The 24,113-nt window shown below is 55.4% G+C and overlaps 2 protein-coding genes across 6 annotated transcripts in view; one reads left to right on the top strand and one right to left on the bottom strand.

The window, feature by feature from the left end:
- Window positions 1-15,839, bottom strand: part of VEPH1 (ventricular zone expressed PH domain containing 1) — a 66,302-nt gene extending 50,463 nt beyond the window's left edge. For 4 of the 5 annotated variants that reach the window (XM_064165023.1, XM_064165018.1, XM_064165019.1 and 1 more), the window contains exons 1-5: window positions 15,653-15,839; window positions 9,915-10,046; window positions 5,155-5,210; window positions 1,524-1,779; window positions 307-575 (exon numbers count right to left, since the gene is read on the bottom strand). In XM_064165023.1, the coding sequence (XP_064021093.1) occupies window positions 307-444 (138 nt within the window). In that variant the 5' untranslated portion in view covers window positions 445-575; window positions 1,524-1,779; window positions 5,155-5,210; window positions 9,915-10,046; window positions 15,653-15,839. The remainder of the gene's footprint in view (window positions 1-306; window positions 576-1,523; window positions 1,780-5,154; window positions 5,211-9,914; window positions 10,047-15,652) is intronic. The other variant, XM_064165021.1, reaches the window with a different exon arrangement.
- On the top strand, window positions 9,723-23,596 carry LOC135187200 (C2 calcium-dependent domain-containing protein 4B-like). Its single transcript, XM_064165770.1, has 6 exons — window positions 9,723-9,842; window positions 17,109-17,211; window positions 18,131-18,646; window positions 20,444-20,543; window positions 21,740-21,893; window positions 22,976-23,596. Exons 1-6 carry the CDS (start codon window positions 9,723-9,725, stop codon window positions 23,003-23,005), a joined length of 1,023 nt encoding a protein of 340 aa, XP_064021840.1. The 3' UTR covers window positions 23,006-23,596.
- Window positions 23,597-24,113: the final 517 nt, after the last annotated feature.

Genomic DNA, 24,113 nt, shown 5'->3' with positions numbered 1-24,113 from the left:
AGGAGCTTGGAGCACCTCCCTGGGCAGCCCATTCCAATGCCAATCACTCTCTCTGCCAACAACTTCCTCCTAACCTCCAGCCTAGACCTCCCCTGGCACAACTTCACACTGTGTCCCCTTGTTCTGTTGCTGGGTGCCTGGCAGCAGAGCCCAACCCCACCTGGCCACAACCTCCCTTCAGGGAGCTGCAGACTTCTCTCCTCACACGTGAGTGCTGTTAAGCCACTTCCACTTGTCCCCCAGCTGCCATACTGCAGTCCCACATTTGCCCCCAGCAGAGGTGCTCAGGGGCAGTGTTGCACTTACTGCAGCTGAGCTGATGATTTGTATCTGCTCCAGAGCTTCCGAGAGGCTTCCTTCGATTTCAGCATCCTCCAGGGAGAACAGATCCCCTGCACGAGAGAGATCCTTCTGTGCCAAGACCAGCCCAAAGAGGTGATGCATGGCTGCCTCCACCTCACCATGGGCGTGGGTGGGTCAGGTGTGGACAGAGGGGAAATGGTCCTGGGGGCCACTGATCAGTTTGAGGTGAAGAAGGAATCTGAGGCATGCTTCAAGGCTTCCTCGGCCCCAATCTGAAAGCAAAAGAGGGGAGGGGGGAAAGGGAAAGTTAGCACATGCCAGAGAGTCTCAGAATGGCAGGGGTTGGAAAGCACCTCTGGAGGTCACCCAGCCCAACCCCCCTGCCCAGGCAGGGTCACCTAGGGAAGGTCACACAGGAACATGTCTGGATGGGTTTGGAATGTCTCCAGAGATGGAGACTCCACCACCTCTCTGGGCAGCCTGCTCCAGGCCTCCAGCACCCTCACACCAGAGAAGCCTCTCCTCATGCTTAGAGGGAACTTCTGATGGTTCAGTTTGTGCCCCTGGCACTGGGCACCACTGAGCAAAGCCTGGCCCCAGCCTCCTCTAAGGATTGATCAGCACTGATGAGATCCCCCTCAGGCAGCTCTTCTCCACACCAAGCAGCCCAAACTCTCTCAGCCTTTGCTCCTCACAGAGCTGTTCCAGCCCCCCCCCCCCCCCCCCCCCAGCAGGCTCTTCCCACCCTCACTGTCAAATATTTCTTCCTTCTCTCCACTTTCAATCTCCCTCTTTCAGTTCAAACCACTGCTCCTGGTCCTGTCCCAACAGGTCTGCAGCCACAGCAGGTAGCTCACAGCCCCAACCAACCTGACCTGCAATGGTTACAGTGATGAGGCTTCTACCAGCTCTGGGCAACCTTGGCCAGGATCTCACCACTCTGAGGGCAAAACATTTCCTTCTCCTCCTCTCCAGGCTCCATCTCCCTCTTTCAGCTCAAACCATCACCCTTTGTCCTGTCCCAACAACCCCTGCTCAAAACTCTGTCCCCAGCTTTCTCACAGGTCCTTTGGAGCACTAAAGTGCCACCAGAAGGTCTCCTAATCCTCCTCCTCTCCAGCCTGACTCTCCCTCTTTCAGTCTCAAGCCATCCCCTCATGCCCCATCCCAACAAGCCCTGCTCAAAAGGTTCCCAACACCACCAAGTGATTTTGTTTTACCTGCTCAGGGTTCCCCAGCGACATCCTGGGAGCTGGTGCAGAGTTTGCTCTCAGGAGCAAAGCCTGAATCCTTGACTCTGCTTTTCCTGCTACCTCTGGCAGCATCCAAGGGCCCAGCAAGCAGAAAGCTGGGAATGGGGTGGCAAGCAGTGAACCTGAAGCTGTTAGCAGTTGTGCCAGGAGGAAGGCATCTGAGGAATGCAGGCTAAAAGCAGCCTAGAAGTTACCAATGGCTCCGTCAGGTGACTGCAGGAACCTAAAGGCAGAGAGGTTCTTATCTCTGAATGAACAGCTCTGTTCCTGGGACAAAAAAACAGCCAAAGCCCAGCAGAAAGCCTGCTCCACTTGAGGGCAGTTGCTGTGAATAGAGAAAACAGAACTCTCTGTGTTGGTGGAAAGTTATCCTGCCCTGGGAAGGAGGGGGAGGGAGCAACCCCTCCCGGCAGGAGGCTCATTCTGTCTGAACAAACTTGCTGCTGAAGAGATCTCCTGGCCAAAAGCATCAATGCCCTGGAACACCTCACCCTGAGGACACAAAAAAAAGAGGAGCTGAAGCTGTCTCTGGCTTTTAACACACAGCACAAGGGGCACTGGGTGGAAGCTGAGGTAGAGGAAGATGAATTTAAACACCAGGAGGGATTTTTTGTTGCCCTGTGAGGGTGACAGAAGCCTGGAACAGGCTGCCCAGGGAGGATGTGGAGCACAGGCACAGGTTGCCCAGGGAGGTTGTGGAGCACAGAAGCACCCAACGTGATCAAAGATCACGTTGGGTGCTTCTGTGCTCCACAACCTCCCTGGAGGTGTTCAGGACCAGGTTGGATGAGACCTTGAGTGACCTGTTCTAGTGGGAGGTGTCCCTGCCTATGGCAGGGGGTTGGACTGGTTGAGCTTTGGAGGTCCCTTCCAGCCTAAACCATCCTCTGATTCTATATCCAAACCCTGCCTGGATGTGTTCCTGTGTGGTCTGCTCTGGGTGATGCTGCTCTGAGCAGAGAGGTTGGACTGGAGGAGCTTTGGAGGTCCCTTCCAGCCCCTCACATTCTGTGGTTCTCTGATAGCAGCACAACAACAATAAAACAGGTAGGAAAGTGCTCTAGGGAAGAAGATCCATTCGAAGCCTCCCTTTGGTCAGCTGCACTGAAGCACAGCAGCTGCAGGGAGGAGGAGCTGGGAATGCTGGGGGGCGATCCATAGGCCAGCAGTGTGCCCTTGTGGCCAAGCAGGACAACGACCTCCTGGGGTGCATCGTTAGGAGGAGAGGCTGAGGGCTCTGGGGCTGCTTAGCCTGCAGAGGAGAAGGCTGAGAAGGGATCTAATCAATGTCTCTATCTGAGGGATGGGAGTCAGGAGGGGGGGACAGGCTCTGCTCACTGCTCCTTGGGACAGGACAAGCAGCAATGGATGGAAGCTGCAGCACAGGAGGTTCCAGCTCAGCACAAGGGGCAACTTCTTGTCTGGCAGGCTCCCAGAGCCCTGGCACAGGCTGCCCAGAGAGGCTGTGGAGTCTCCTTCTCTGGAGCCTTTCCAGGCCTGTCTGGATGTGTTTCTGTGTGCCCTGAGCTGGATTGGATGGTCCTGCTCTGGCAGGGCTTGGACTGGATGAGCTCTTTGGGTCCCTTCCAACCCCTGACATCTGTGAGCCTGTAATCAGAAAATTGTGGCCAGCAGGTCAGGGGAGGTTCTCCTCCAGTCAGACCACAGTTCTGGGCTCCCCAGCTGAAGAGGAAGAGGGAACCAGAGCAGCAGAAGGCTTTCTCTCAGAGGTTTCTCATCCCTACCTGCTGAACAAACATTTTCTGTAGGTCTTCTAGACAGCAGCACCAAAATAACAGTTCCTTGCTCTAAGCTCTCTGAAATGGAATTACAACAAATCTTCTTAATGCTGAGGTTACAAAACAGGGCTGGAAATAGTTCCCTTGCATAGGTCTCCAGAGGAGAAAAATTGGGCTCTGAGCATCTCCAGCTCAGGACCAGATCAGAATGTGCCCTGCTAAAAAAGAGCTGGCATTGAGGAGATGTCATAGATGCCTCTTCCACAGTATTTGGGAGTGGGGCTGGGAATTCCTTCCCTGAAGAGGATCATGCTGGATGCTAACATTGCTCCAAAGCATGGCTCCCAGAGTGCCTCACCAGCTGGGCTCCACAGCACCCACCTGAGTCACCCCCAGGGGTGTGCTGAGGCACTGGGACAGGCTTTCCAGGTGAGTTCTGGAAACTCCAAGCCTGGCAGAGCTCAAAGCCAGGCCTTGACCAAGCAGGTCAGGCAGGGTTCCTCCATGCTGGGATTATTCTGGGCTATTTTATCTGTGACATCAGTGTTTGAGACAGATCAGACCTAAAAGCAGCAGAAAAGAGCCACAGGATCTTGCCACACTTTGCACATCCCTGTCAGTGCTCATCCACACCTCTAGGCAGCCAAAACCTGGGTGAGGAAGTGACCTCAGCTCTTGTGATGAACCTCAAGTCTTGGAATCACAGAACCAAGCAGGTTGGAAGAGAGCTCCAAGCTCAGCCAGCCCAACCTAGCACCCAGCCCTGCCCAACCAACCAGACCATGGCACTAAGTGCCCCAGCCAGGCTTGGCTGCAACACCTCCAGCCACAGAGACTCCACCACCTCCCTGGGCAGCACCGTGCAGGGAGGAAATGACCTCAGTTCCTCTCCCAGGCCCTTTCCACTGCTTCCTGCATGCATCCAATTCAAAGGTTTGCTTCTGATTTCCCACCCCAAGCTTTGCCTTTTCATGAGAAGCTGAAAGAAGTGCTGCAGTTCCCTGGGACCTTGAAGCTGCTCCCCTCCAAGGTGAGTCTCTCCACTTGCTGGAGGCACAGCATTCTTAACCAAAGCTCCTTATCAGAAGCTATCAGAATAAAAAGGCAGCCTGACAGGTTCCAGAGCTGGAAGCAGTTGAATTGGCTTTGTTGCAAAGTAATTCCCCAATAAGAGAAGAGGAACAATAGGAAAGGAAAAAAAAAATCCCTGCCAAAGGGGCAGCTGGGCCTGAGGGCAGCCAAAAGCCAGTGGAACTTTGAGCTAAAAGGCTGAGCCTTGCAGTTCTGTCAGGCACTAGGGTTCTGCAGAAGGACACTAGAAGGACAAAGAGAAGAAATAACCACCTCTCCCCTTCCTCTTTGATGGGGAAGGAGCCAAAGTTTCTCTCCACAAGCCCCCTGTGTTACAAGAGGGATGTGGAGATGCTGGGACAGGCTGGAGGGGTGGGCAGGGAGAAACTGAATGAAATTCACCAAGGGCAAGTGTAGAGTCTGGCACCTGGGCAAGAACAGCCTCAGGGAGCAGGAGAGGTTGGGAACTGAGCTGCTGAAAGGCAGCTAAAGGGAAAAGGATTTGGGGGTCCTATTTGATCCTGTTCTGGCAGGGAGGTTGGACTGGATGAGCTTTGAAGGTCACTTCCAGCCCCTGGACATTCTGTGCAGTGAGTTCAAAGCAAACCCCAGTGGCTCAGAACTGTGTCAAGTAAATGACACAGGAGAGGAAGGAGATCTGAGGAGGAGACACCTGGGGGCCAGCAGCCTCACTTGACCTTGAGCAAAACCCAGCCCAAGCCTTTGACTTCTTTATCCATAGCAAGGAAAAGACCCAAAAGCAAGAAGGCAGACCTCAGTTTCCTTACCTTGCAGCCACATTGCCACTCTTCATAGCCTGGCTGGTGTCAACTGCTGGGGATGCCTTGGAGGAAAGCAGCAGAGCATTAGGAACTCTTTGTCCTTTCAGCACTCAGTGTGCAGAGTGTGAAACACATGCAGCAGGCTATGCCTCCAGCAATGCAACTGTGCAGCGCAGGGCATGGGATTTAGGAGGTGGTTCCATAAATCCCAGAGAGGACAGCAGCTTTGCTGCATCCCACAGGAGCCTGGGATGTCATCTGCACAGCCAGGTTTAGGTTTCAGTTCTCTGGGGATGGGGATCAAATGTTTTCAACAACTGCACATTTAGGTTTGGTTGTTTTGCTGTGACTAGGAGGAAGATTTGAATCAAGGATTTGTCTGGTTTGGACAAGCCCTCCAAAATCATCCAGTCCAAGCAGCAACCCACCCCCCCCCATGGCCACTAAACCATGGCCCCAAGTGCCATGGGTACACACTTCTGGAACACCTCCAGGGATGGGGACTCCACCACCTCCCCGGGCAGCCTGTGCCAGTCCCTGACCACTCTTGCAGCAAAGAAATTGTTCCTCCTCTCCAATCTAACCCTCCCCTGGCACAGTTTCAGGCCAGTTCCACTCCTATCACCTGAGACTGGGCAGCAGAGCCCAACCCCTACCTGGCTGCAGCCTCCTCTCAGGGAGCTGCAGAGAGCAATGATCTCTGCCTTCAGCCTCCTCTCCTCCACACTGTACCCCCACAGCCGCCTCAGCTGCTCCTCCCCCAGCCCTGTTCTGCAGACCCTCCCCCAGGTTCCTTGCCCTTCACAGCCAACTTTCACCCTGTGCATATGATCATCACTTCAGCGTTGATGAGATCCCACCTCAGCCTTTTGAGCCACCTGGGCTAGTGAGAGGTGTCCCTGCCCATGGCAGGGAGGATGGAGCTAGGTGGTCTTGAAGGTCCCTTCCAACCCATACCATTCCATGCTAGGATTCCCTTCCCTCAAAATCCTCCTCCCTCATCTCACAGGAAAATAGCCCAACCAAACCAATCTGTTTTGTTACAACAGGTGCAGAAGTTTGCAGTGACTTCAGGACTGCTGAGTGCTTCCTTCCCTACCTCCAGAGAAGAAAAAGAGGCAGATTGGATCCATTTCCTACTTACTTTCAGCCTGAATCCTTCCCAAGAACATTTGGATATGCCTTGGAATATCCTGGTCAGAAACTGTATTTCAGAGACCTCTTCCCCTCCAGGTTCCACTCAGAATTTGATTGGTTTTAGTTCTGATATTTGACAAGAATTTGCTCACTCCAGTGGAGAGCTCCTTGAAAACCTCTCCATAAGGGTCTCACATTACTCTTGCTCCTCTTACTCTTGCTTTTGTTGTCTCTCAGGGAGAGAAGAGGATTAAAGATGCTTCTCTTACTCTTGCTTATTTTTCCTCAGTGAGAGAACAGGTTTAAAGATGCTCCTCTTACTCTTTTTTCCCCAGGGAAACAAGAGGATTAATCCTCTTATCCTTGCTCCTGTTTTTCCTCAGGGAGAGAAGAGGATTAAAGATGCTCCTCTTACTCTTGGTCTTCTTACTCTTGCTTTTCTTTTCCCTCAGTGAGAGAAGAGGATTAGAGATGCTCCTCTTTACTCTTGCTCCTCATACCCATGCTTTCTTTTCCCCAGGGAAAGAAGAGGATTAAAAATGCTCCTCTTACTCTTTTATCCTCAGGGAAAGAAGAGGATTAGAGATGCTCCTCTTACTCTTGCTCCTCTTACACATGCATTCTTTCCCTCAAGGTGAGAAAAGGGTTAAAGATGCTCCTCTTACCCTTGTTCCTCGTACCCATGCTTTCTTTCCCTCACGGAGAGAAGAGGATTAAAGATGCTTCTCTTACTCTCGTCTTTTTTTTCCCCAGGCAAAGAAGAGGATTAAAGATGCTGCTGAAAGAGCATCACTTCCACACAAGGTGAACAGACCACAGCAGTTCCCATGGGAACTTGCATTCCAGCTCCTCCCCCAAGCCCACCGTTGTTCCCTCCACCCCTCTTTGCTGGCTTTGATCTCCCTTGTCACAACAGGTTTCCAAACCTCACGTCACCCAGAACCCCAGGGGTGCAGGACCAGAGGGTGAAACAACACATGGTGAAGCCTGCTACTGAAGGGAGGGGTTTAAGAATGAGGACTTTCTCCTCTTTGGCTTTGCTGCAGGCACAGAGTCACAGAACCTTACAGGCTGGAAGGGACCTCCAGAGATCAGTGCAGCTCCTCTGCCGGAGCAGGAGCACCCAGGGCAGTTCACACAGGAACACATCCAGGTGGGTTTGGAAAGTCTTCAGAGAAGGATACTCCACAACCACTCTGGGCAGCCTGCTCCAGGGTTCCAAGCACCCTTGACAGTCCTGGCAGCTGGCAATTCACTTGCCCTTAACATCCAGTACCCAGGCACAAGGCAGCTGCACTCCTGCTGGAGTCAGCTGCAAAACCATCAGAGGAATTCCAAAGCCTCTTTTAAGAGCTCTCTCTCCCACAGAGCTGCAGGGGACTCTCCTCAGCCTCTTTCCAGCCTTTCTCTCTCCCACAGAGCTGCAGGGGACTCTCCTCAGCCTCTTTCCAGCCTTTCTCTCTCCCAGCAGAGCTGCTGGGGACTCTCCTCAGCCTCTTTCCAGCCCTTTCTCTCTCCCAGCAGAGCTGCAGGGGACTCTCCTCAGCCTCTTTCCAGCCCTTTCTCTCTCCCAGCAGAGCTGCAGGGGACTCTCCTCAGCCTCTTTCCAGCCTTTCTCTCTCCCAGCAGAGCTGCTGGGGACTCTCCTCAGCCTCTTTCCAGCCCTTTCTCTCTCCCAGCAGAGCTGCAGGGGACTCTGCTCAGCCTCTTTCCAGCCCTTTCTCTCTCCCAGCAGAGCTGCAGGGGACTCTCCTCAGCCTCTTTCCAGCCCTTTCTCTCTCCCAGCAGAGCTGCAGGGGACTCTCCTCAGCCTCTTTGCAGCCCTTTCTCTCTCCCAGCAGAGCTGCAGGGGACTCTGCTCAGCCTCTTTGCAGCCCTTTCTCTCTCCCAGCAGAGCTGCAGGGGACTCTGCTCAGCCTCTTTCCAGCCCTTTCTCTCTCCCAGCAGAGCTGCAGGGGACTCTCCTCAGCCTCTTTCCAGCCCTTTCTCTCTCCCAGCAGAGCTGCTGGGGACTCTCCTCAGCCTCTTTCCAGCCCTTTCTCTCTCCCAGCAGAGCTGCAGGGGACTCTGCTCAGCCTCTTTCCAGCCCTTTCTCTCTCCCAGCAGAGCTGCAGGGGACTCTCCTCAGCCTCTTTCCAGCCCTTTCTCTCTCCCAGCAGAGCTGCAGGGGACTCTCCTCAGCCTCTTTCCAGCCCTTTCTCTCTCCCAGCAGAGCTGCAGGGGACTCTCCTCAGCCTCTTTCCAGCCCTTTCTCTCTCCCAGCAGAGCTGCAGGGGACTCCCCTCTGTTGGAAGCTCAGTGTTATTCTCTAGCTGTGTAACCCAACATGTAAATATTTCTCCCCAGTGCTAAACTGGCTTAATCTCCAAGCCTTTCAGGCCAGATGGTGCTTGGAGTGAAGCAGATTTCACAGGTCTGAGGCAATTTGGGCTGCACGGAGCAGGAAGAGTGGAATGATAAACTTTTTAAGTGCTGCTTTTGCAGGCAGTTTATACTTCGACCAGCTTTTGACACCTCTCTATCTACTCTTATGCCTTTTCCCACCTGCCTAATCGATGATGTAGGTGCTGTGATAACAGCTCTCCATAGAGAAGGAATCCCCAAGGTTTCTGTTCGAGAGCTGCTCCAGAACAATCCAATCCTAAGTCCTGAGACTTAGCATTTTTTAACATCAGAAGCCAGATCCGTGAGGATTTCATCTCTTAAAGGGTTTCACCACATCGAAACCTCCCTCTGGAAAAGGGAAACAAACCCAGTGCTAAGAAGGCGTAAAAGGGCTTCACACCCCAAATACCGACCGCGCTCACTGCCGCGGCGGTGCTGTCAGCCGCTGCTTTCAAAGTGCTGCTTAATGAGCTCTCAGAGCTGCGACAGAACTTCCCTGACTGCGGGCATGTGGGAGAGGAGAAAAGGACTTGCTAGAGGTGGGGGGAAAGTTGTTAGGACACATTACTAAAGGCATAAATGCGTACTGCTGTTCAAAGGGAGGGAAAGGCTCAACGGAGCAGAGCAGGGTATGGGGGGAGGGTGTCTCTGGAGATGAAAGTTGGACTTGACAATGAGCGAGCACCAAGGCGGCAGCCCCTCGAGGGCTCCCGGAATCCTTTAGCGTCCTAAGACTCGTCCCAGCTACCTGACAACTCACCCCGCAGGTTTCAATGCAGCCAACAGCTCCCCGCGGCTGCTTTGTCCAAGCTCTCCTTATGGGTGACAGCCGGGCCGGGGGGGGGAGAGGAGAGAGAGGGGCAGGAGAAAGGGGCGGCCGCCAGAAGCACAAAACCACGTTAGAGGTTGGAAAGGACCCCTCCAGAGACCGTCCCGTCCAACTGCCCTGCAGCGCAGCATCCCCCAGGGCAGGCCTAGGTGAGGAGCTGCTCCCCGCGAGGGGACCGCCCCACAGCACAGGCGTTGGCTGAGCAGGAGGAGGGAAGAGAAGGATGCCTGAGCGCTCAAACGAGGCAAGAGCACGGCAGGACCGAAGCTGCCACCCGGCGCTCCGCAGGCGCTTTGAGCTGCCTCCCGTTCCTCACCAGCGCCCTCGCAATGCCTTTGGACAGGTACCAGCCCCAAGCTGCCAGCACACGCAGAGACGCACTCCTAAAGGCTTCTCTTTCTACCCTCTCACAAACCTCTTCCATCATTCCCCGTCTGCCTCTGCCGCTCCAGACTCCTTTCCGGGCGGTAATGTATGCACGGGCGCAACGCGTCGCAGCGAATGGGCTCTCCCGCTTAGTAATTCAGACCTCTCCGAAGAGAAACCTCTGCAAAAAAAAGCCAACAACCCATGAATAATTGAAGGCAAATTGCGGCTCTTTAGAGAAACGCTGCTAAAAACCCACTGGAGTTGTCACTTCCCCCCCCAGCCCCGCTCCTTCCATTCCCCCTTGTCTGTGGTATGCGAAGCTGGCGGCTGGGCGCAGAGCCTCGTCAAGCCGAGCGGGCAGCACAGGCACTTACCCTGGAGCTGTCATGTGGAATCAAGCAAACAAATATCCTCTCTCCATTATCCTCTGCCCCCGCCCCCGTCCCCCCACCCAAAAAAAAAGAACCCCCAACCAAACCTCCAGCAGCAACTCGGAACCAGATCAGAACTAATTCCCCCTTGCAAAAGCTTAGCTCCGGCAGCAGCCTGAGCGAAAACAACTCCGAGCTGGATATGGAATTTGAATTAGTTAAAAGGATTTATCAACAGCCAGTGGTTACACTCAGTTAATTAATAACCTGCTTAAGTGTAACGAGGAAATTGCAGAAGTTAATATTACTTATGGGGCCTCTCTTCAGAAGGCTCTGAGAAGGTTGGACCCTTTCAGTGTCTTCAGAGGAACACTGGCCAGAAGAAAAAGGAGGAGACAGCAGGACACAGGAGGAAATGATCCTTCCAGCTGACACTCCTTGCAATCACCCCCCTCCCCAAGAGAGGAGAGTAGAATGAACCAGGCTGGCAGAGAGCTCCAAGCTCACCCAGCCCAACCAACCAGACCATGGCACTAAGTGCCCCAGCCAGGCTTGGCTTCAAAACCTCCAGCCACGGCCACTCCACCACCTCCCTGGGCAGCCCATTCCAATGCCAATCACTCTCTCTGCCAACAACTTCCTCCTAACATCCAGCCTAGAGCTCCCCTGGCACAGCTTGAGGCTGTGTCCCCTTCTTCTGTCCCTGGGGGCCTGGCAGCAGAGCCCCACCCCACCTGGCTACAGCCTCCCTACAGGCAGCTGCAGACAGCAATGAGCTCTGCCCTGAGCCTCCTCTGCTGCAGGCTGCACACCCCCAGCTCCCTCAGCCTCTCCTCACAGGGCTGTGCTCCAGGCCCCTCACCAGCCTCATTGCCCTTTTGGTGTGACCACCTTCTGCTGGAGGTGTTGAAGCCAAGCCTGGATGGGGCACTTAGTGCCATGGTCTGGTTGCTTGGGCAGGGCTGGGTGCTTGGTTGGGCTGGCTGAGCTCAGAGCTTGAGCCTGGTTGGTTCTATGACTCTCTGCTGGGCAGCATGTGGCACCTAACCCTGCACTGGTGGTGTCCCAGCACTGACAGTTTTTCCTCCTACCACCCAAAATAACAGCAAAGGACTCAATTCTCAGAACAGCACAGAGCCAGGCTGGGCACTCTGGGCCAGCAGCTGGAGGGAAAGAAAGATTGATTGCCCACAGGTATCCAGGAGGCAGATTTGTATCCTCCTTCTTTGGGCTTTTCTCCTTCTGTGACACAGAAAAAAAGTGATAAATCACAGAGACCTTAAACAAACGTCGGAGTTCCATCAAAACAAACAGCTCTGCTCCACTGAAGATGCTCTCAGCCACAGGAGGCCTCAGATCTAATGGCAAATCCTCCAAACAGCTTCTTTCTGTTTGCTGCTGATCATTGCACCGTGGCCTCTGCACTCACATACCAAGTTAATGGTGGGTGAAGATAGTTTGAACGAGGTTGTGCTCTGGTGGGACCTCCCCTGCGGTGCGGGGGGCAGCCCTGCAGCCCTCAGCACAAGAAGGATATGGAGGAGGTCACAGAAATGATCTGAGGGTGTAGCTGCTCTGCTCTGAGGGCAGACTGAGAGCTGAGGTTGTCTTTGGCACACACAACCAACTCAGATATTGGTCAGCACTGCTCAGCTGCCCTCTGGGGCTGCTCTTGTGCAGGCTCTCAGCCCCAGAGCTTTCAGCCTTTGCTTCTCAGAGCTGCTCCAGGCCCCTCAGCAGCTTTGCAGCTTTCCCTGGACCCTCTCCAGCAGTTCCCTGTCTCTCCTGAACAGGGAAGCCCAGAACTGGACCCAGAACTCCAGCTGTGGCCTGACTAGGGCAGAGTAGAGGGGAAGGAGAACCTCTTTCAGCCTGCTGATCACTCTTCTTGCTGCATCCCAGGACACCATTTGCCTTCTTGGCCATGGGAGACAATAAGGTCACCATGACCAGCCCTGCCAGGTCCTTCTCCTTGGAGTTGCTCTCCAGCAGGTTCCCCCTCTCCTGTTGCTCCTCCCCAGGAGCAGGACCCTACCCTTGCTCTGGTTGAACTTCCTGAGGTTGCTCTGCCCCAGCTCTGCAGCCTGAACAGGTCTGGCTGAGTGGCAGCATAGCCTGGGGGGGTGCCAGCCTCTGCTCCCAGCCTGGCACCAGCAGCAAACTGGCCAAGGGTTCCCCCCAGCCCTTCATCCAGGTTGCTGCTGAAGATCCATTGCCCTGTCTGAGAAGGGAGATGATCGTTTATGAAAGTAGCTTTCCTCCATCCTAGAGGACAAAAACCCCAAACCCACAAACAAACCAACCAAAACGAAACCAAGCAAACGAAAACCCCAAACAAGCCTCTTGGGTCTAACTTCTCTGCCGGCAGCTGCAGCGAATCCCTGCCCCTTTGTTTAAACGAAGCCCTGGACGTGTTTGTTTTGTCGGAGGCTTCTTAAAACACAACCATCTCGTTAGCAGGGAGCCAGGCTATTGTTCTCCTTCCAGCTAATTGGGGGAGAGAAAGAGACTATTCCATATTCCTTGCGTTTAGCCTCCCTGAGTCATCTCATCCTCCAGCCACACGAAGCCCCTTCAGCTTCCTCCCCACCCCTGTTGACAGCTGCAGTGCTCCTCTTGCAGAAGTTGGCCTGCAAACCATCCAGCGAGGGTTGCAGACTGACAGTGGAGGGGGGGTGACAGCTCTATTAATTTCACAGCCAGCCTGGAGTCTCTTTCATTTAAGGTCTTTATAAAACCCAGCAGAAAAACAACCACAAATGGAAGAATGAAAACAACCCCAGGGGCTTCACAGCCCTGTGCCAGAGCTCTGCCCTGCACCAAGAGGCAGCCAGGGGAAAGCAAGAGGAGTTGGAGAGTGCACAGGATGAGCTGGGGTGAAAGGGACTGCCTCAGGTCCTTCAGTCCAACTCCACCCCCCCTGCAGCAAGCAGAGACAACCCCAACTAGGTCAGGTTGGTCCCCAAGCCCCACCAAGCCTGACCCTGAATGTCTGCACGAACAGGGCCTCCTCCACCACCTCCCTCGGCAGCCTGTGCCAGGCTATCAGAACCATTCTGGGGAAGAAGTTTCTTCTAATGTCCAACACAAACCTCCCCGGTGCAGCTTGAGGCCATTTCCTCTTGTCCTAGCACTTGTTCCTTGGGAGCAGAGCCCAACCCCACCTGGCTGCAGCCTCCATTCTGGCAGCTGCAGAGAGCAAAGAGTCCTCAGCCTCTTCTTCTCCAGGCTGAACACCTCCATCTCCCTCAGCTGCTCTTCCCCAGCCCTGTTCTCCAGACCCTTCCCCCCTGCTGCCCTTCTCTGCCCTTTCCAGCCCCTCAAGGTCCTTCTTGGAGAGAGGTACCCAAAAGACAACCCAGGACTCAAGGTGTGGCCTCACCAGTGCCCAGCGCTGGGGGGAACAATCACTTCCCAGCTCCTGCTGGGCACATCATTGGTGGTACAGGCCAGGAAAAGCTGTAAAGCCTTCCTGAGCAGCTCTGAGCCCCCCTCCTGAGCAGCTCCAAGCTGCCCCTAACCTGAACAGTTTCCACCCCCTTCCTGAGCACCTCCGAGCCCCTCTCCTGAGCAGCTCCAAGCTCCCTTCCTGAACAGCTTCAAAACCCTTCCTGAGCAGCTCCAAGCCTCCCCTCTCCTGAACAGCTTCAAACCCACTCCTGAACATCCCCAAACCCCCTTCCTGAGCAGCTCCAAGCCTCTGATGAGTTTAGCATCATCTCCACCTGCACTTGGCAGCCCTGCCAGGGAAGGGTTAACGCCAGGCATCTCCGCAGAGCGAGGGCTCGATTTAAGCGGGCGAGGCAGCAGAGCAGATTCACTCAATGACAACTTGTGGGGCTGCTGCATTATTCATTACTCTTTTTTTGGGGGGGAGGGCGATGTGACAGCAGAACGAAACTGTAGCCATAAATAGGTAATGTCCTAACACCGCTTCTTAACGCCCCCTGCATTTCTGAGCTAATTGGGCTGTCTTTCCCCACATTATCCTCTCTTTAGTCTCTCTCCTTCTCTGTTTTGGGTTTGTGGATGTCATAAAATGCAGTTTGTGACACAGGAGATCTGTTGAGTGTAGGAATGGAGACACCAACTGGCCCCGAGGTAAATCTCTCTGGGTTTCAGCTTCTGTTTCTGGAAAGGTTATTTCTTTATCCCCCCTCCTCTCCCCACTCCTCTTCCTGGTTTCTAAAAGGATTTTCAAGTGTTTGGCCCACAGAGGAATGGTGAATTCTCCTTCACTAGGCTTAACTAGGAGAGAGTGAATCAGAGAATGGGTGAGGTTGAAAGGGACCTCAAAGTTCAGCCAGTTGCAACCCCCCAACATAGGCAGGGATACCTCCCACTAGAACAGGTTGTTCAAAGCCTCATCCAACCCGGTCCTGAACTCCTCCAGGGAGGTTGTGGAGCACAGAAGCACCCAACGTGATCTTTGATCACGTTGGGTGCTTCTGTGCTCCACAACCTCCCTGGGAAACCTGTGCCTGTGCTCCACATCCTCCCTGGGCAACCTGTGCCTGTGTCTCCCCACCCTCCCTGCTCATAACCCTTTCCTAACCTCCAGTTTGAGTATCTCCAGAGAGGGACACTCCACACCCACCCTGGGCAGCCTGCTCCAGGCTTCTGTCACCCTCACAGGGCAACAAAAAAAAAAAATCCTCCTCGTGTTTCAATGCATCTTCCTCTACCTCAGCTTCCACCCAGTGCCTCTTGTGCTGTGTGTTAAAAGCCCATCCCAAGTGGGTCTGCTTTGCAGCAAGGTTGCACCAGAGCCAGAAACCAGTCCTGCCCAGAACCAGGAACCAACAACGAGGCTGCAACACAGCTCCAAAGCCCATCCCAAGTGAGTCTGCTTTGCAGCAAGGTTGCACCAGAGCCAGGAACCAGCAACGAGGCTGCAACACAGCTCCAAAGCCCATCCCAAGTGGGTCTACTTTGCAGCAAGGTTGCACCAGAACCAGAAATCAGCAATGAGGCTACAACACAGCTCCAAAGCCCATCCCAAGTGAGTCTGCTTTACAGCAAGGTTGCACCAGAGCCAGGAACCAGCAACAAGGCTGCAACACAGCTCCAAAACCCATCCCAAGTGAGTCTGCTTTACAGCAAGGTTGCACCAGAGCCAGGAACCAGCAACAAGGCTGCAACACAACTCCAAAACCCATCCCAAGCGTACCTGGTGTGCAGCAGGGTTGCACCAGAACCAGAAATCAGCAATGAGGCTACAACACAGCTCCAAAACCCATCCCAAGTGAGTCTGCTTTGCAGCAAGGTTGCACCAGAGCCAGGAACCAGCAACAAGGCTGCAACACAGCTCCAAAGCCCATCCCAAGTGGGTCTGCTTTGCAGCAGGGTTGCACCAGAACCAGAAATCAGCAATGAGGCTACAACACAGCTCCAAAGCCCATCCCAAGAGTACCTGGTGTGCAGCAGGGGTTGCACCAGAGCCAGGAGTCAGCCATGAGGCTACCACACAGCTCCAAAGCCCATTCCAAACAGACTTGATTTGCAGCAGGGTTGGACTCAATCTCTAGAAGTCTCTTCCAAACCTCAGCACCCCACAACCCAGGGAACAGGGTTAGAGGCAGGCTATAAAGTCTCACCATGAGGAGTCCATCCAGGAGCCAAGCTGCTAAGCCTAAGGTCAGCATCAGACTGAGGTTTATATAACACTGAGGGACTCCACCTCGCGCTGAGCTGGGCAGGTGTGAGTGGAGGCTCCAGGTGAAGCTGGTCAGGTCCATCAAGGACCCTGAGACCACAAACACTTTGCAGGTGTCATTACCCCTCTGATCAAATGCCATTGACCTTCCCCAGTTTCACTGGCACAGGTGAGGAGACTCCAAGCAGCAAGCCTGTGGCAAGAGGCACCACCTGAGCAGCTCAGCCCAACTGTGGCAAGGCATGGGGTATGTTGGACTGGGTGACCTTTAAGGGTCCCTTCCAACCCAGAGCCTTCTGTGACTTTGTGTCACAGAACCTCCTCCTTCCACGGGGCTGTGTTGCCACACAAAACATTACCACAGACACATCCAGGCTGGCAAAGCCTCTCAGCAGCACCAAGCCCAGCCTAGAACCCTGCTCTGCAAGATTCACCTCAAACCATCTCCCCAAGCACCACATCCAAACCACCCTTGAGCACACCCAGGCTGGGTGACTCCACCACCTCCCTGGACAGCTCTCTCCACTCCCTGACCACTCTCTCCATGAAAAACGTTTTTCCTAATGTCCAACCTAACCCTCCCCAGCCTCAGCTTGAGGCCATTCCCCCTTGTTCTGTCTCCAACTACCTGTGAGCAGAGCCCAGCAGCAGCCTCTCCACAGTTACCTTCAGGTAACTGTAAGCAGCAGAGGTCTGCCCTCAGGCTCCTCTACCTCACGCTAACTCCCCTCAGTCTCTCCTCATCGGATTTATTCTCCAGGCCCTTCCCCGGCTTCCTCGCCCTCCTCTGGACCTGCTCCAGCACCTCCACATCTCTCTTGCTTTTTGCCCATCAGCACCAAGTGAGCCTCATGGACACAAACGAGGACTCTGACAGCGCCAGGCAAACGCTGCTCGGCTGCCAAACCCAAGCCTGCATCCCGGCTTGAGCAGCAATTAACCAGGAACAATGCAGCTGCCCGGAGCCTGCCTTTACTCATTCTCCCAGCCCTGTGGCACTTAGCCAGGCTGCAGGAAACTACAGCACGGCTTAGCCTCGGTGAGCACGAAAAAGTGAAACTGCATTAAAAATGCAGGGAAATTCACTGCTTCCTATCGGAACACTGTTAAATATTCATGCCCAAAGCACAGCTCTGCCCAGGCTCTTCATTAGGCTCCTTTCTGCCATGCAGCTCTAACTGTCCTTACTGATCCAACCCAAATACGGGCTCAGACTCCTGCCAGTGCTGCCCTGCGACAGGACAAGAGGCAGTGGGAACAAACTGGGACCCAGGAGGTGCCACCTGAAGAGAAGGAGAAACTTCTTGGTTATGAAGGTGACAAAACACTGGGGCAGGCTGCCTAGAGAGGTTGTGGAGCCTCCTTCTCTGCAGAGCTTCCCATCCACCCATGCCATTGTGCTGCTGGGCAAGGATGCAACCTTGGGAGAGGTTCTCCCCTTCTACTCTGCCCTGCTGAGGCCACATCTAGAGAGTTATGTCCAGTTCTGAGCTCCTTAGTTTGAGAGGCAGCTGCCAGAGAGAGTCCAAGGGAGGCTGTGAGGATGATGAAGGAACTGGAACATGTCTAACGAGGAGAGGCTGAGAGGCCTGGGGCTGGTGGGCCTGGAGAAGAGCAGCCTGAGAGAGGATCTTATTAATGCCTATAAACACCTGAAGGTGTCAAGAGGAAGGTGCCAGGCTCTTTGCAGTGGTGCCCAGGGTCAGGACAAGGGGCAGTGGGCACAAATGCGAGCCCAGGAGGCTGCACCTGAGCAGGAGAATTTTCTTTGCTATGAGGGTGCTGGAGGCATGAAGCTGCTGTGGGCGCCCTGCACGGGAGGGCTGCACCTCCAAGCCTGGCTTCAGTGCTGGGCCCTGAGTACATGAAGGACACTGAGGGGCTGGAGTGTGTCCAGGGGAAGGGAATGAAGCTGGGGAAGGGTCTGGGGAGGAGCAGCTGAGGGAGCTGGGGGTATTCAGCCTGGGGAAGAGGAGGCTGAGGGCAGAGCTCACTGCTCTCTGCAGCTCCCTGCCGTGGGGTTGGGCTCTGCTCCCAAGGGGCAAGCACCAGGACAAGCAGAAACGGCCTCAGGTTGTCCCAGGCGATGTGTAGGTTGGATATGAGGAGCAATTCCTTACCCGAAAGGGTTGTCCAGCCCTGGCCCAGGGCAGCAGTGGAGTCCCCAGCCCCGGAGAGGTTTCAAACCCGCGGAGCTGTGGTGCTGAGGCCCAGGGCTTGGTGCTGACCTGGCAGCGCTGGGGCACGGCTTGGGCTCGAGGGTCCTGAAGGCCTCTGGGAGCCATCAGGCCGTCGAAGCTGACGCAGACGCTGGAGACCCCCGAGGCCAGGCCACCCCAACCCATGCCCTTGCACCCAGGGACGCAGCCACCTCCGTCTGCACCCTGCCCCCGGCGCCCTGCCGCGGCCCGGCCTGCTCTCACCGCCGCCCGCCCGCAGAGGGCGCCCTGGCTCCGCCGCTGCATGGCGGCGGTGGGGGCGGAGGAGGGGCGGCGGGAGCGGGCAGGGGCTCGGTCCGGTGCGCTCCTGGGCCTGCTCCTTCCCTCTCTCTCCCGGGCAGCCACTGGCGTGGGGACTGCGGCGTCGTAACCCGCTCCTTGTCCGCGGCGTCTTCCATGAGACCAAGCCGTCCTCCGGTGGCAGCGGCGGCAGCGGGAGGTGAGCGGCGCCGGGCGGGCCCGGCCGGACCCTCGGAGCAGCAGCAGCAGCAGCAGCAGCAGCAGCAGCAGCAGCAGCAGCAGCTCTCGCCAGGTCGGTGCCTGCCCCGCTCGGGTGTGTGTCTGCGTTTCCCCCGGCAGGCCGGCCGGGGCTCCAGTCCCCCTCTTCTTGTGCCGTGTGCGCGGAGCCGGAGGGTCGCTGCCCCTTCTTGAAGCCGCCGGTAAGTGTTACTGCTCCAGCGCTGCCTCCCATTCCCGGCTCCGTCCGAGGGGACCGAATGCTGGCAACGCCTGGGCTGTGGGGGAACAGGCCCGGGGGGCAGCAGGAGGTCAGCACCACCTGCCGCCTGCCGCTGCCTCCCGCGGCCGCTGCCTCCCGCGGCCGCTGCCTCCCGCGGCCGCTGCCTCCCGCGGCCGCTGCCTCCCGCGGCCGCTGCCTCCCGCGGCCGCTGCCTCCCGCGGCCGCTGCCTCCCGCGGCCGCTGCCTCCCGCGGCCGCTGCCTCCCGCGGCCGCCTTCCCCCCGGGGCTGCTGCCCGGCGCTGCGGCGCTTGCGGCTGGCCCTGCGGGAGGGCAGCTCCTCGGCTCGCTGCCCTCGGGGGCTTGCTGTGTGTAAGCCAAGTCGGAAGGGTTTAGGTAGAGTCGTAGAACGGTTTGGGTTGGAGGAGACTGCAAAGATCGCCTGGAGGTTTTGTGAGGCCTGAGTTTGGTTTCTAGCTCAGGTTTGGTCCTGCTTTGCATCCTTGATCGTCCTGCTTTGTCACCGCTGAAGAGGTTCTTCTCCCCCTTCTACTCTGCCCTGCTGAGGCCACATCTGGAGAGTTGTGTCCAGTTCTGAGCTCCTCAGTTTGAGAGGCAGCTGCCAGAGAGAGTCCAAGGGAGGCTGTGAGGATGATGAAGGAACTGGAACATGTCTGACGAGGAGAGGCTGAGAGCCCTGGGGCTGGTGGGCCTGGAGAAGAGCAGCCTGAGAGAGGATCTTATTAATGCCTATAAGCACTCGAAGGTGTCAAGAGGAAGGTGCCAGGCTCTTTGCAGTGCCCAGGGACAGGACAAAGAGCAGTGGGCACAGATAGGAGCCCAGGAGGTTGCATCTGAACGGGAGAAAGTTGTTTGTTGTGAGGGTGGTGGAGGCCTGGAGCAGGCTGCCCAGGGAGGCTGTGGAGTGTCCTTGTGTGCAGAGCTTCCAGCCCCCCCTGGGCACTGTGCTGCTGGGCAAGCTGCTGTGGGTGCCCTGCTCTAGCTTCCAACCCCCCCATGGCATCGTGCTGCTGGGGGTGTCCTGCTTCAGCATTCATTTGGGTTTTTTGATCAGAAAGAAAGCAAAACTCTTTCTTTTCTTGCCCTTTTTTATGGCAGGGGGTTGGACTGGATCTCCAGAGGTCCCTTCCAACCCCTGCCGTGCTGTGATTCCACCTGCACACCAGGGCTGGGTAAAAATGTGTTTTGAGAGCAGCTGGAGGTAAAATTGCAGTGGTTTAACACAGAGAAGCCTTTGCAGAAGCCCTCAATTACTCTGCAGCTTAGCTCTGCTTTTCCTCCAGGAGGAGTTGAAGTGTGAATGCTGTGCAAACCCAACAGCCTTTTGGATTTCAAGCTCTTCTTAGCTGCTGTTTAGGGCACTTGCAGATCTGCCAGCCACACGTCTCTGACTTCTTTACCCACTCCCAGCCACATCTGCTTGCTTGCCGTCCAGGAGCACGCAGCAGTGTGGATGTTGAGAGCAGCTGGCAAGGCAGAGGGTCTGTGGCAAGCCTTGCCCAAGCTGCAGGGCAAGTTTGCTTTGCTTCCTCTCTTTATGACTGAGTCCATCATTACTCATCACTGAAGCAAGCATTGTGCTGTTAATGTCTAATCCACAGAACCTCTACCTGTTCCTTTCTGGTTTGCCAGGTTCCTGCACGGGATTGGGGAGAGCTGTGAGCTGCAGCATCCACCTGGACGCAGAGGATATTCCAGGCCTTGCTCAAACCCACTTGTGGATTTGCACGGGGTGAGAACATGGAAGCAGAAATCAGCTTTGGCAGCTGGAACCCGCAGGAGTGATGGCTCCCCAGCTGCCTGCACAGCCTTGCCACAGCTGCCCAGGAGAGGGGAGGGCACTGTGCCTGAATGGAGCCCCTGGCATGTGGCATCTCCTGGAGGAATGTGTGCAGACCCCCGGGGAGTACTGGAGTGTGCTCCTGGGGCTGGCTCCCATTGGCTGCTTTCTGTTTGCTGCTCTCCTGTGAGCTGAGAGCCTTAATCACAGAATCAGTCAGGGCTGGAAGGGACCACAAGGACTATCCATTTCCAACCCCCCTGCCATGCCCAGGGACACCTCACACCAGAGCAGGCTGCCCACAGCCTCATCCAGCCTGGCCTTAAACACCTCCAGGGATCAGGCTTCCACCACCTCCCCGGGCAACCCCTGCCAGGCTCTCACCACCCTCATGCTGAACAACTTCTCCCTAACCTCCAGGCTGACTCTCCCCACCTCCAGCTTTGTTCCATTCCCCCCAGTCCTGTCACTCTCTGACATCCTAAAAAGTCCCTCCCCAGCTTTCTTGTAGCCCCTTCAGGTCTGGTTGGTTGGGCAGGGCTGGGTGCTAGGTTGGGCTGGGTGAGCTTGGAGCTCTCTGCCAGCCTGGTTGAGTCTATGGTTCTATGCATTTAAGTGGTAGTTGTCCTCTTCAGTAGCTGCCAGCTCTTAGAGGTGTGGTTATTTCACAGCCCTTCTATGTTAAATCACAAAACCATCGAGAGGACCTTCAAGAGCATCAGGTCCAAGCATGCCCCAACTAACTCCCCAAATCAGGGTTTGAAAGGGCTGGAATCGACAGCAGCCGAACCTGTAACGCTCACAGGCACGGCTCTGCTGTCCAGAAAATGCTATTTCAGTGCAGGCCACACAAAAGGAGCACTTGCAAGCAGTAATGAGGTTGTGATTTGAGCCTTTTGTTACCTCAGAGTAAGACCTGGTGAGCTGCAGTAGTGCCCAGCTCTTGGCCTTCAAAAGGCGAGCGGCGTCCTGCCGCGACAGGGCTCTTGTGGTTAGAGTTTTAATCTTCCTTTATTCAGATTTTCAGGAATGCACTTCTGAGCTTGTGAAGCTGTTGGGTTTTTGGGCTTGGTTTGGGTTTTTTTTGGGGTGGGGAGGGTTTTTTTGTTCCTTGTCTTTTCATTGCTGTCTTTTTTTTTCTGCTGGAGCTGTGTTTCTGCTGCTGGACTTCTCTGCCAAGGCAAATCCTGTCGCAACGGGGGAGCGGATCAAGCGCTGTCCTTGGGCTCTCTGCTGGGCTGGGTAGCTGGAGATCTGACCAATGCTGTGGGCTGCTATTTAACCAAGCAACTGCCAGTTCAGGTAACTCAAACCTGCTCCTTTCTCTGGGATTTATCCTTTCCTTGCCACTCTTGAGAGCTGAATACTGCACAGGGAAGGATACCCCAGGCGAAGAAAACGCAGCGGCTGTGAAGTGAGGCTTTGTTTCATAGAATCAGGCAGGGCTGGAAGGGACCACAAGGATCAGCCACTCTGAGCACTCCAGCTCTGAAGCCCTGCAGCCTGTTCACAGCATGCCAGGAGCTGCAAGGGACCTCCAAAGCTCATCCAGTCCAAACCCTGCCAGAGCAGGAGCACCCAGAGCAGGTCACACAGGAACACATCCAGGCAGGGTTTGGATACCTCCACAGAGGGAGACTCCACAGCCCCCCTGGGCAGCCTGCTCCAGGCTCTGGCACCCTCACAGGGAAAAAATTCCTCCTCAGGTTTCCATGGACCTTCCTCTGCCTCAGCTTCCACCACTGCCCCTTGTGCTGGCACTGGCATCCCCCAGCAGAGCCTGGCTCCAGCCTCCTGCGTTCACCTGCCCACATTGATCACCACTGCTGAGGTCACCTCTCAGCTCCTCTCTCCCAGCAGCACAGCCCCAACTGCCTCAGGCTCTGCTCCTAACAGAGCTGTTCCATTCCCTTCAGCACCTTTGTGGCTCTGTGCTGGGCTCTCTCCAGCAGTTCCCTGAGGTCCTTTTTGAACTGGAGGGCCCAGAACTGGACACAGCACTCCAGATGTCGCCTCCCCAAGGCAGAGCAGAGGGGCAGGAGAACACCTCCAAGGACTGCAATTCAACCACCTCCCTGGGCAGCCTGTCCCAGTGTTTGAGAACCCTTTCAGTGGAGAATTTTCTTCTGGTGTCCACCCTAACCCTCCCCTGGTGGAAGGAGGCTGCTTCCTCCTGTCCTGCTTCTGCACTGCTGCCCTCACTTATCGCACCCCTTCAAGCGAGCCGCGGTGGCCGCAGAGCCCAGAAGAGGCAAGCTCAGGTTGCTGCCAAGGAAAAGAGAGCTGAAATTGTACTTTGCATCCACATTGCCAACAAAAAAACCCCACCTCGAATCACCAGCAGCTGTTGGCTTTTCAGCTGGTTTGTTTGTTTCTCATCCTAGGCAGCAAAAGCCTGGGGGGTCTCTGCCTAGCCTGGGTCGCTGCATGTGGAGCCCTCTGCGAGTTTGCTCTCTCAGTGAGGAGCCAAGAGCAGAGTGCAGTGAGCAAGAGGAGCAGTGTGAGTTCTGCTCTGCTTCTGTGCCTCCAGGAAAGCCCACTCAGAAATGTCTGGAGAAGTCCCCTTGGCTTTGGAAGGCTTCTGGGTGATGGTTTTGGGAGGCTTTTTGGAGTGATGGTTGGAAGGCCTTTGGGGTGGTGGTTGGAAGGCTTTGGGGTGATTGAAAGGCTTTGGGGTGGTGGTTTGGAGTGGTGGTTTGGGAGGTGCTTTGGGATGGTGGTTGGAAGGCTTTTGGGGTGGTGGCTGGAAGGATTTTTGGGGTGATGGCCTGGGAGGCTCTTTGGGGTGGTGGTTTGGGGTGATGGCTTGGGAGGCTTTTTGAGGTGATGCTTTGGGCAGTGGCTCTGGAGGGCTTTGGGGTGATGCTGTGGAAGCTTTGGGGTGGTGCTCTGGAAGGCTTCTGTGGGTGATGCTTTCAACACACAACTGCAGCACTCTGGGGATGTTTTCACTGTGGCCCATCCATCCCAAAGTAATGATAATAAACAATCAAAAAAGGATAAAAGTGCTTCTTTTGGTAGCTTGTGCTGGGCTTTGGGGCTTATTCTGTCCCTGTGGGTCATTAGGATGTGCTGCTGTGTGAAGCACCAGGTTGGTGGCTGTGTGAAACGCTGTGGCCCATCCACGTGGAGGCTACAGAGCCAGGAGCGCAGGCGATCAAAGCGGAGGCTGACAATTGGACCTGGCTGCTGTTGTCGTTTCCCAAGCTCTGCCAGCAATTTGATGGCCTCCATCCTAATGCCACTGCAGTAATTGTGAGGCAGCAGCATCACCCAGCAGGGAAGCAGCTCTTGGGGTTTGTTTTCAAACCACAGCCAGAGTGAGGAAACTGAAACCAGAATCCCCCCCCAAAAAAAAAAAAACCCTCTCTGTGTTCTTTCCCTTGCCGTTGCTTTCTGCAGCCAGGATGATTGGGGTTTATTCAGGGGCCCTAGCTGCAGTTTGGGGCTGGAGGATTGTGGGCAGGCTTTTTTTAGCAGGAGGACAGGACATCTCCTGGAGCCTTGGCGCTGGTTTTGATC

Source organism: Pogoniulus pusillus, chromosome 26 (assembly GCF_015220805.1).
Source record: "Pogoniulus pusillus isolate bPogPus1 chromosome 26, bPogPus1.pri, whole genome shotgun sequence".
Classification (NCBI taxonomy): Eukaryota; Metazoa; Chordata; class Aves; order Piciformes; family Lybiidae; genus Pogoniulus; species Pogoniulus pusillus.
This window is presented reverse-complemented; position numbering and strand designations above follow the sequence as displayed.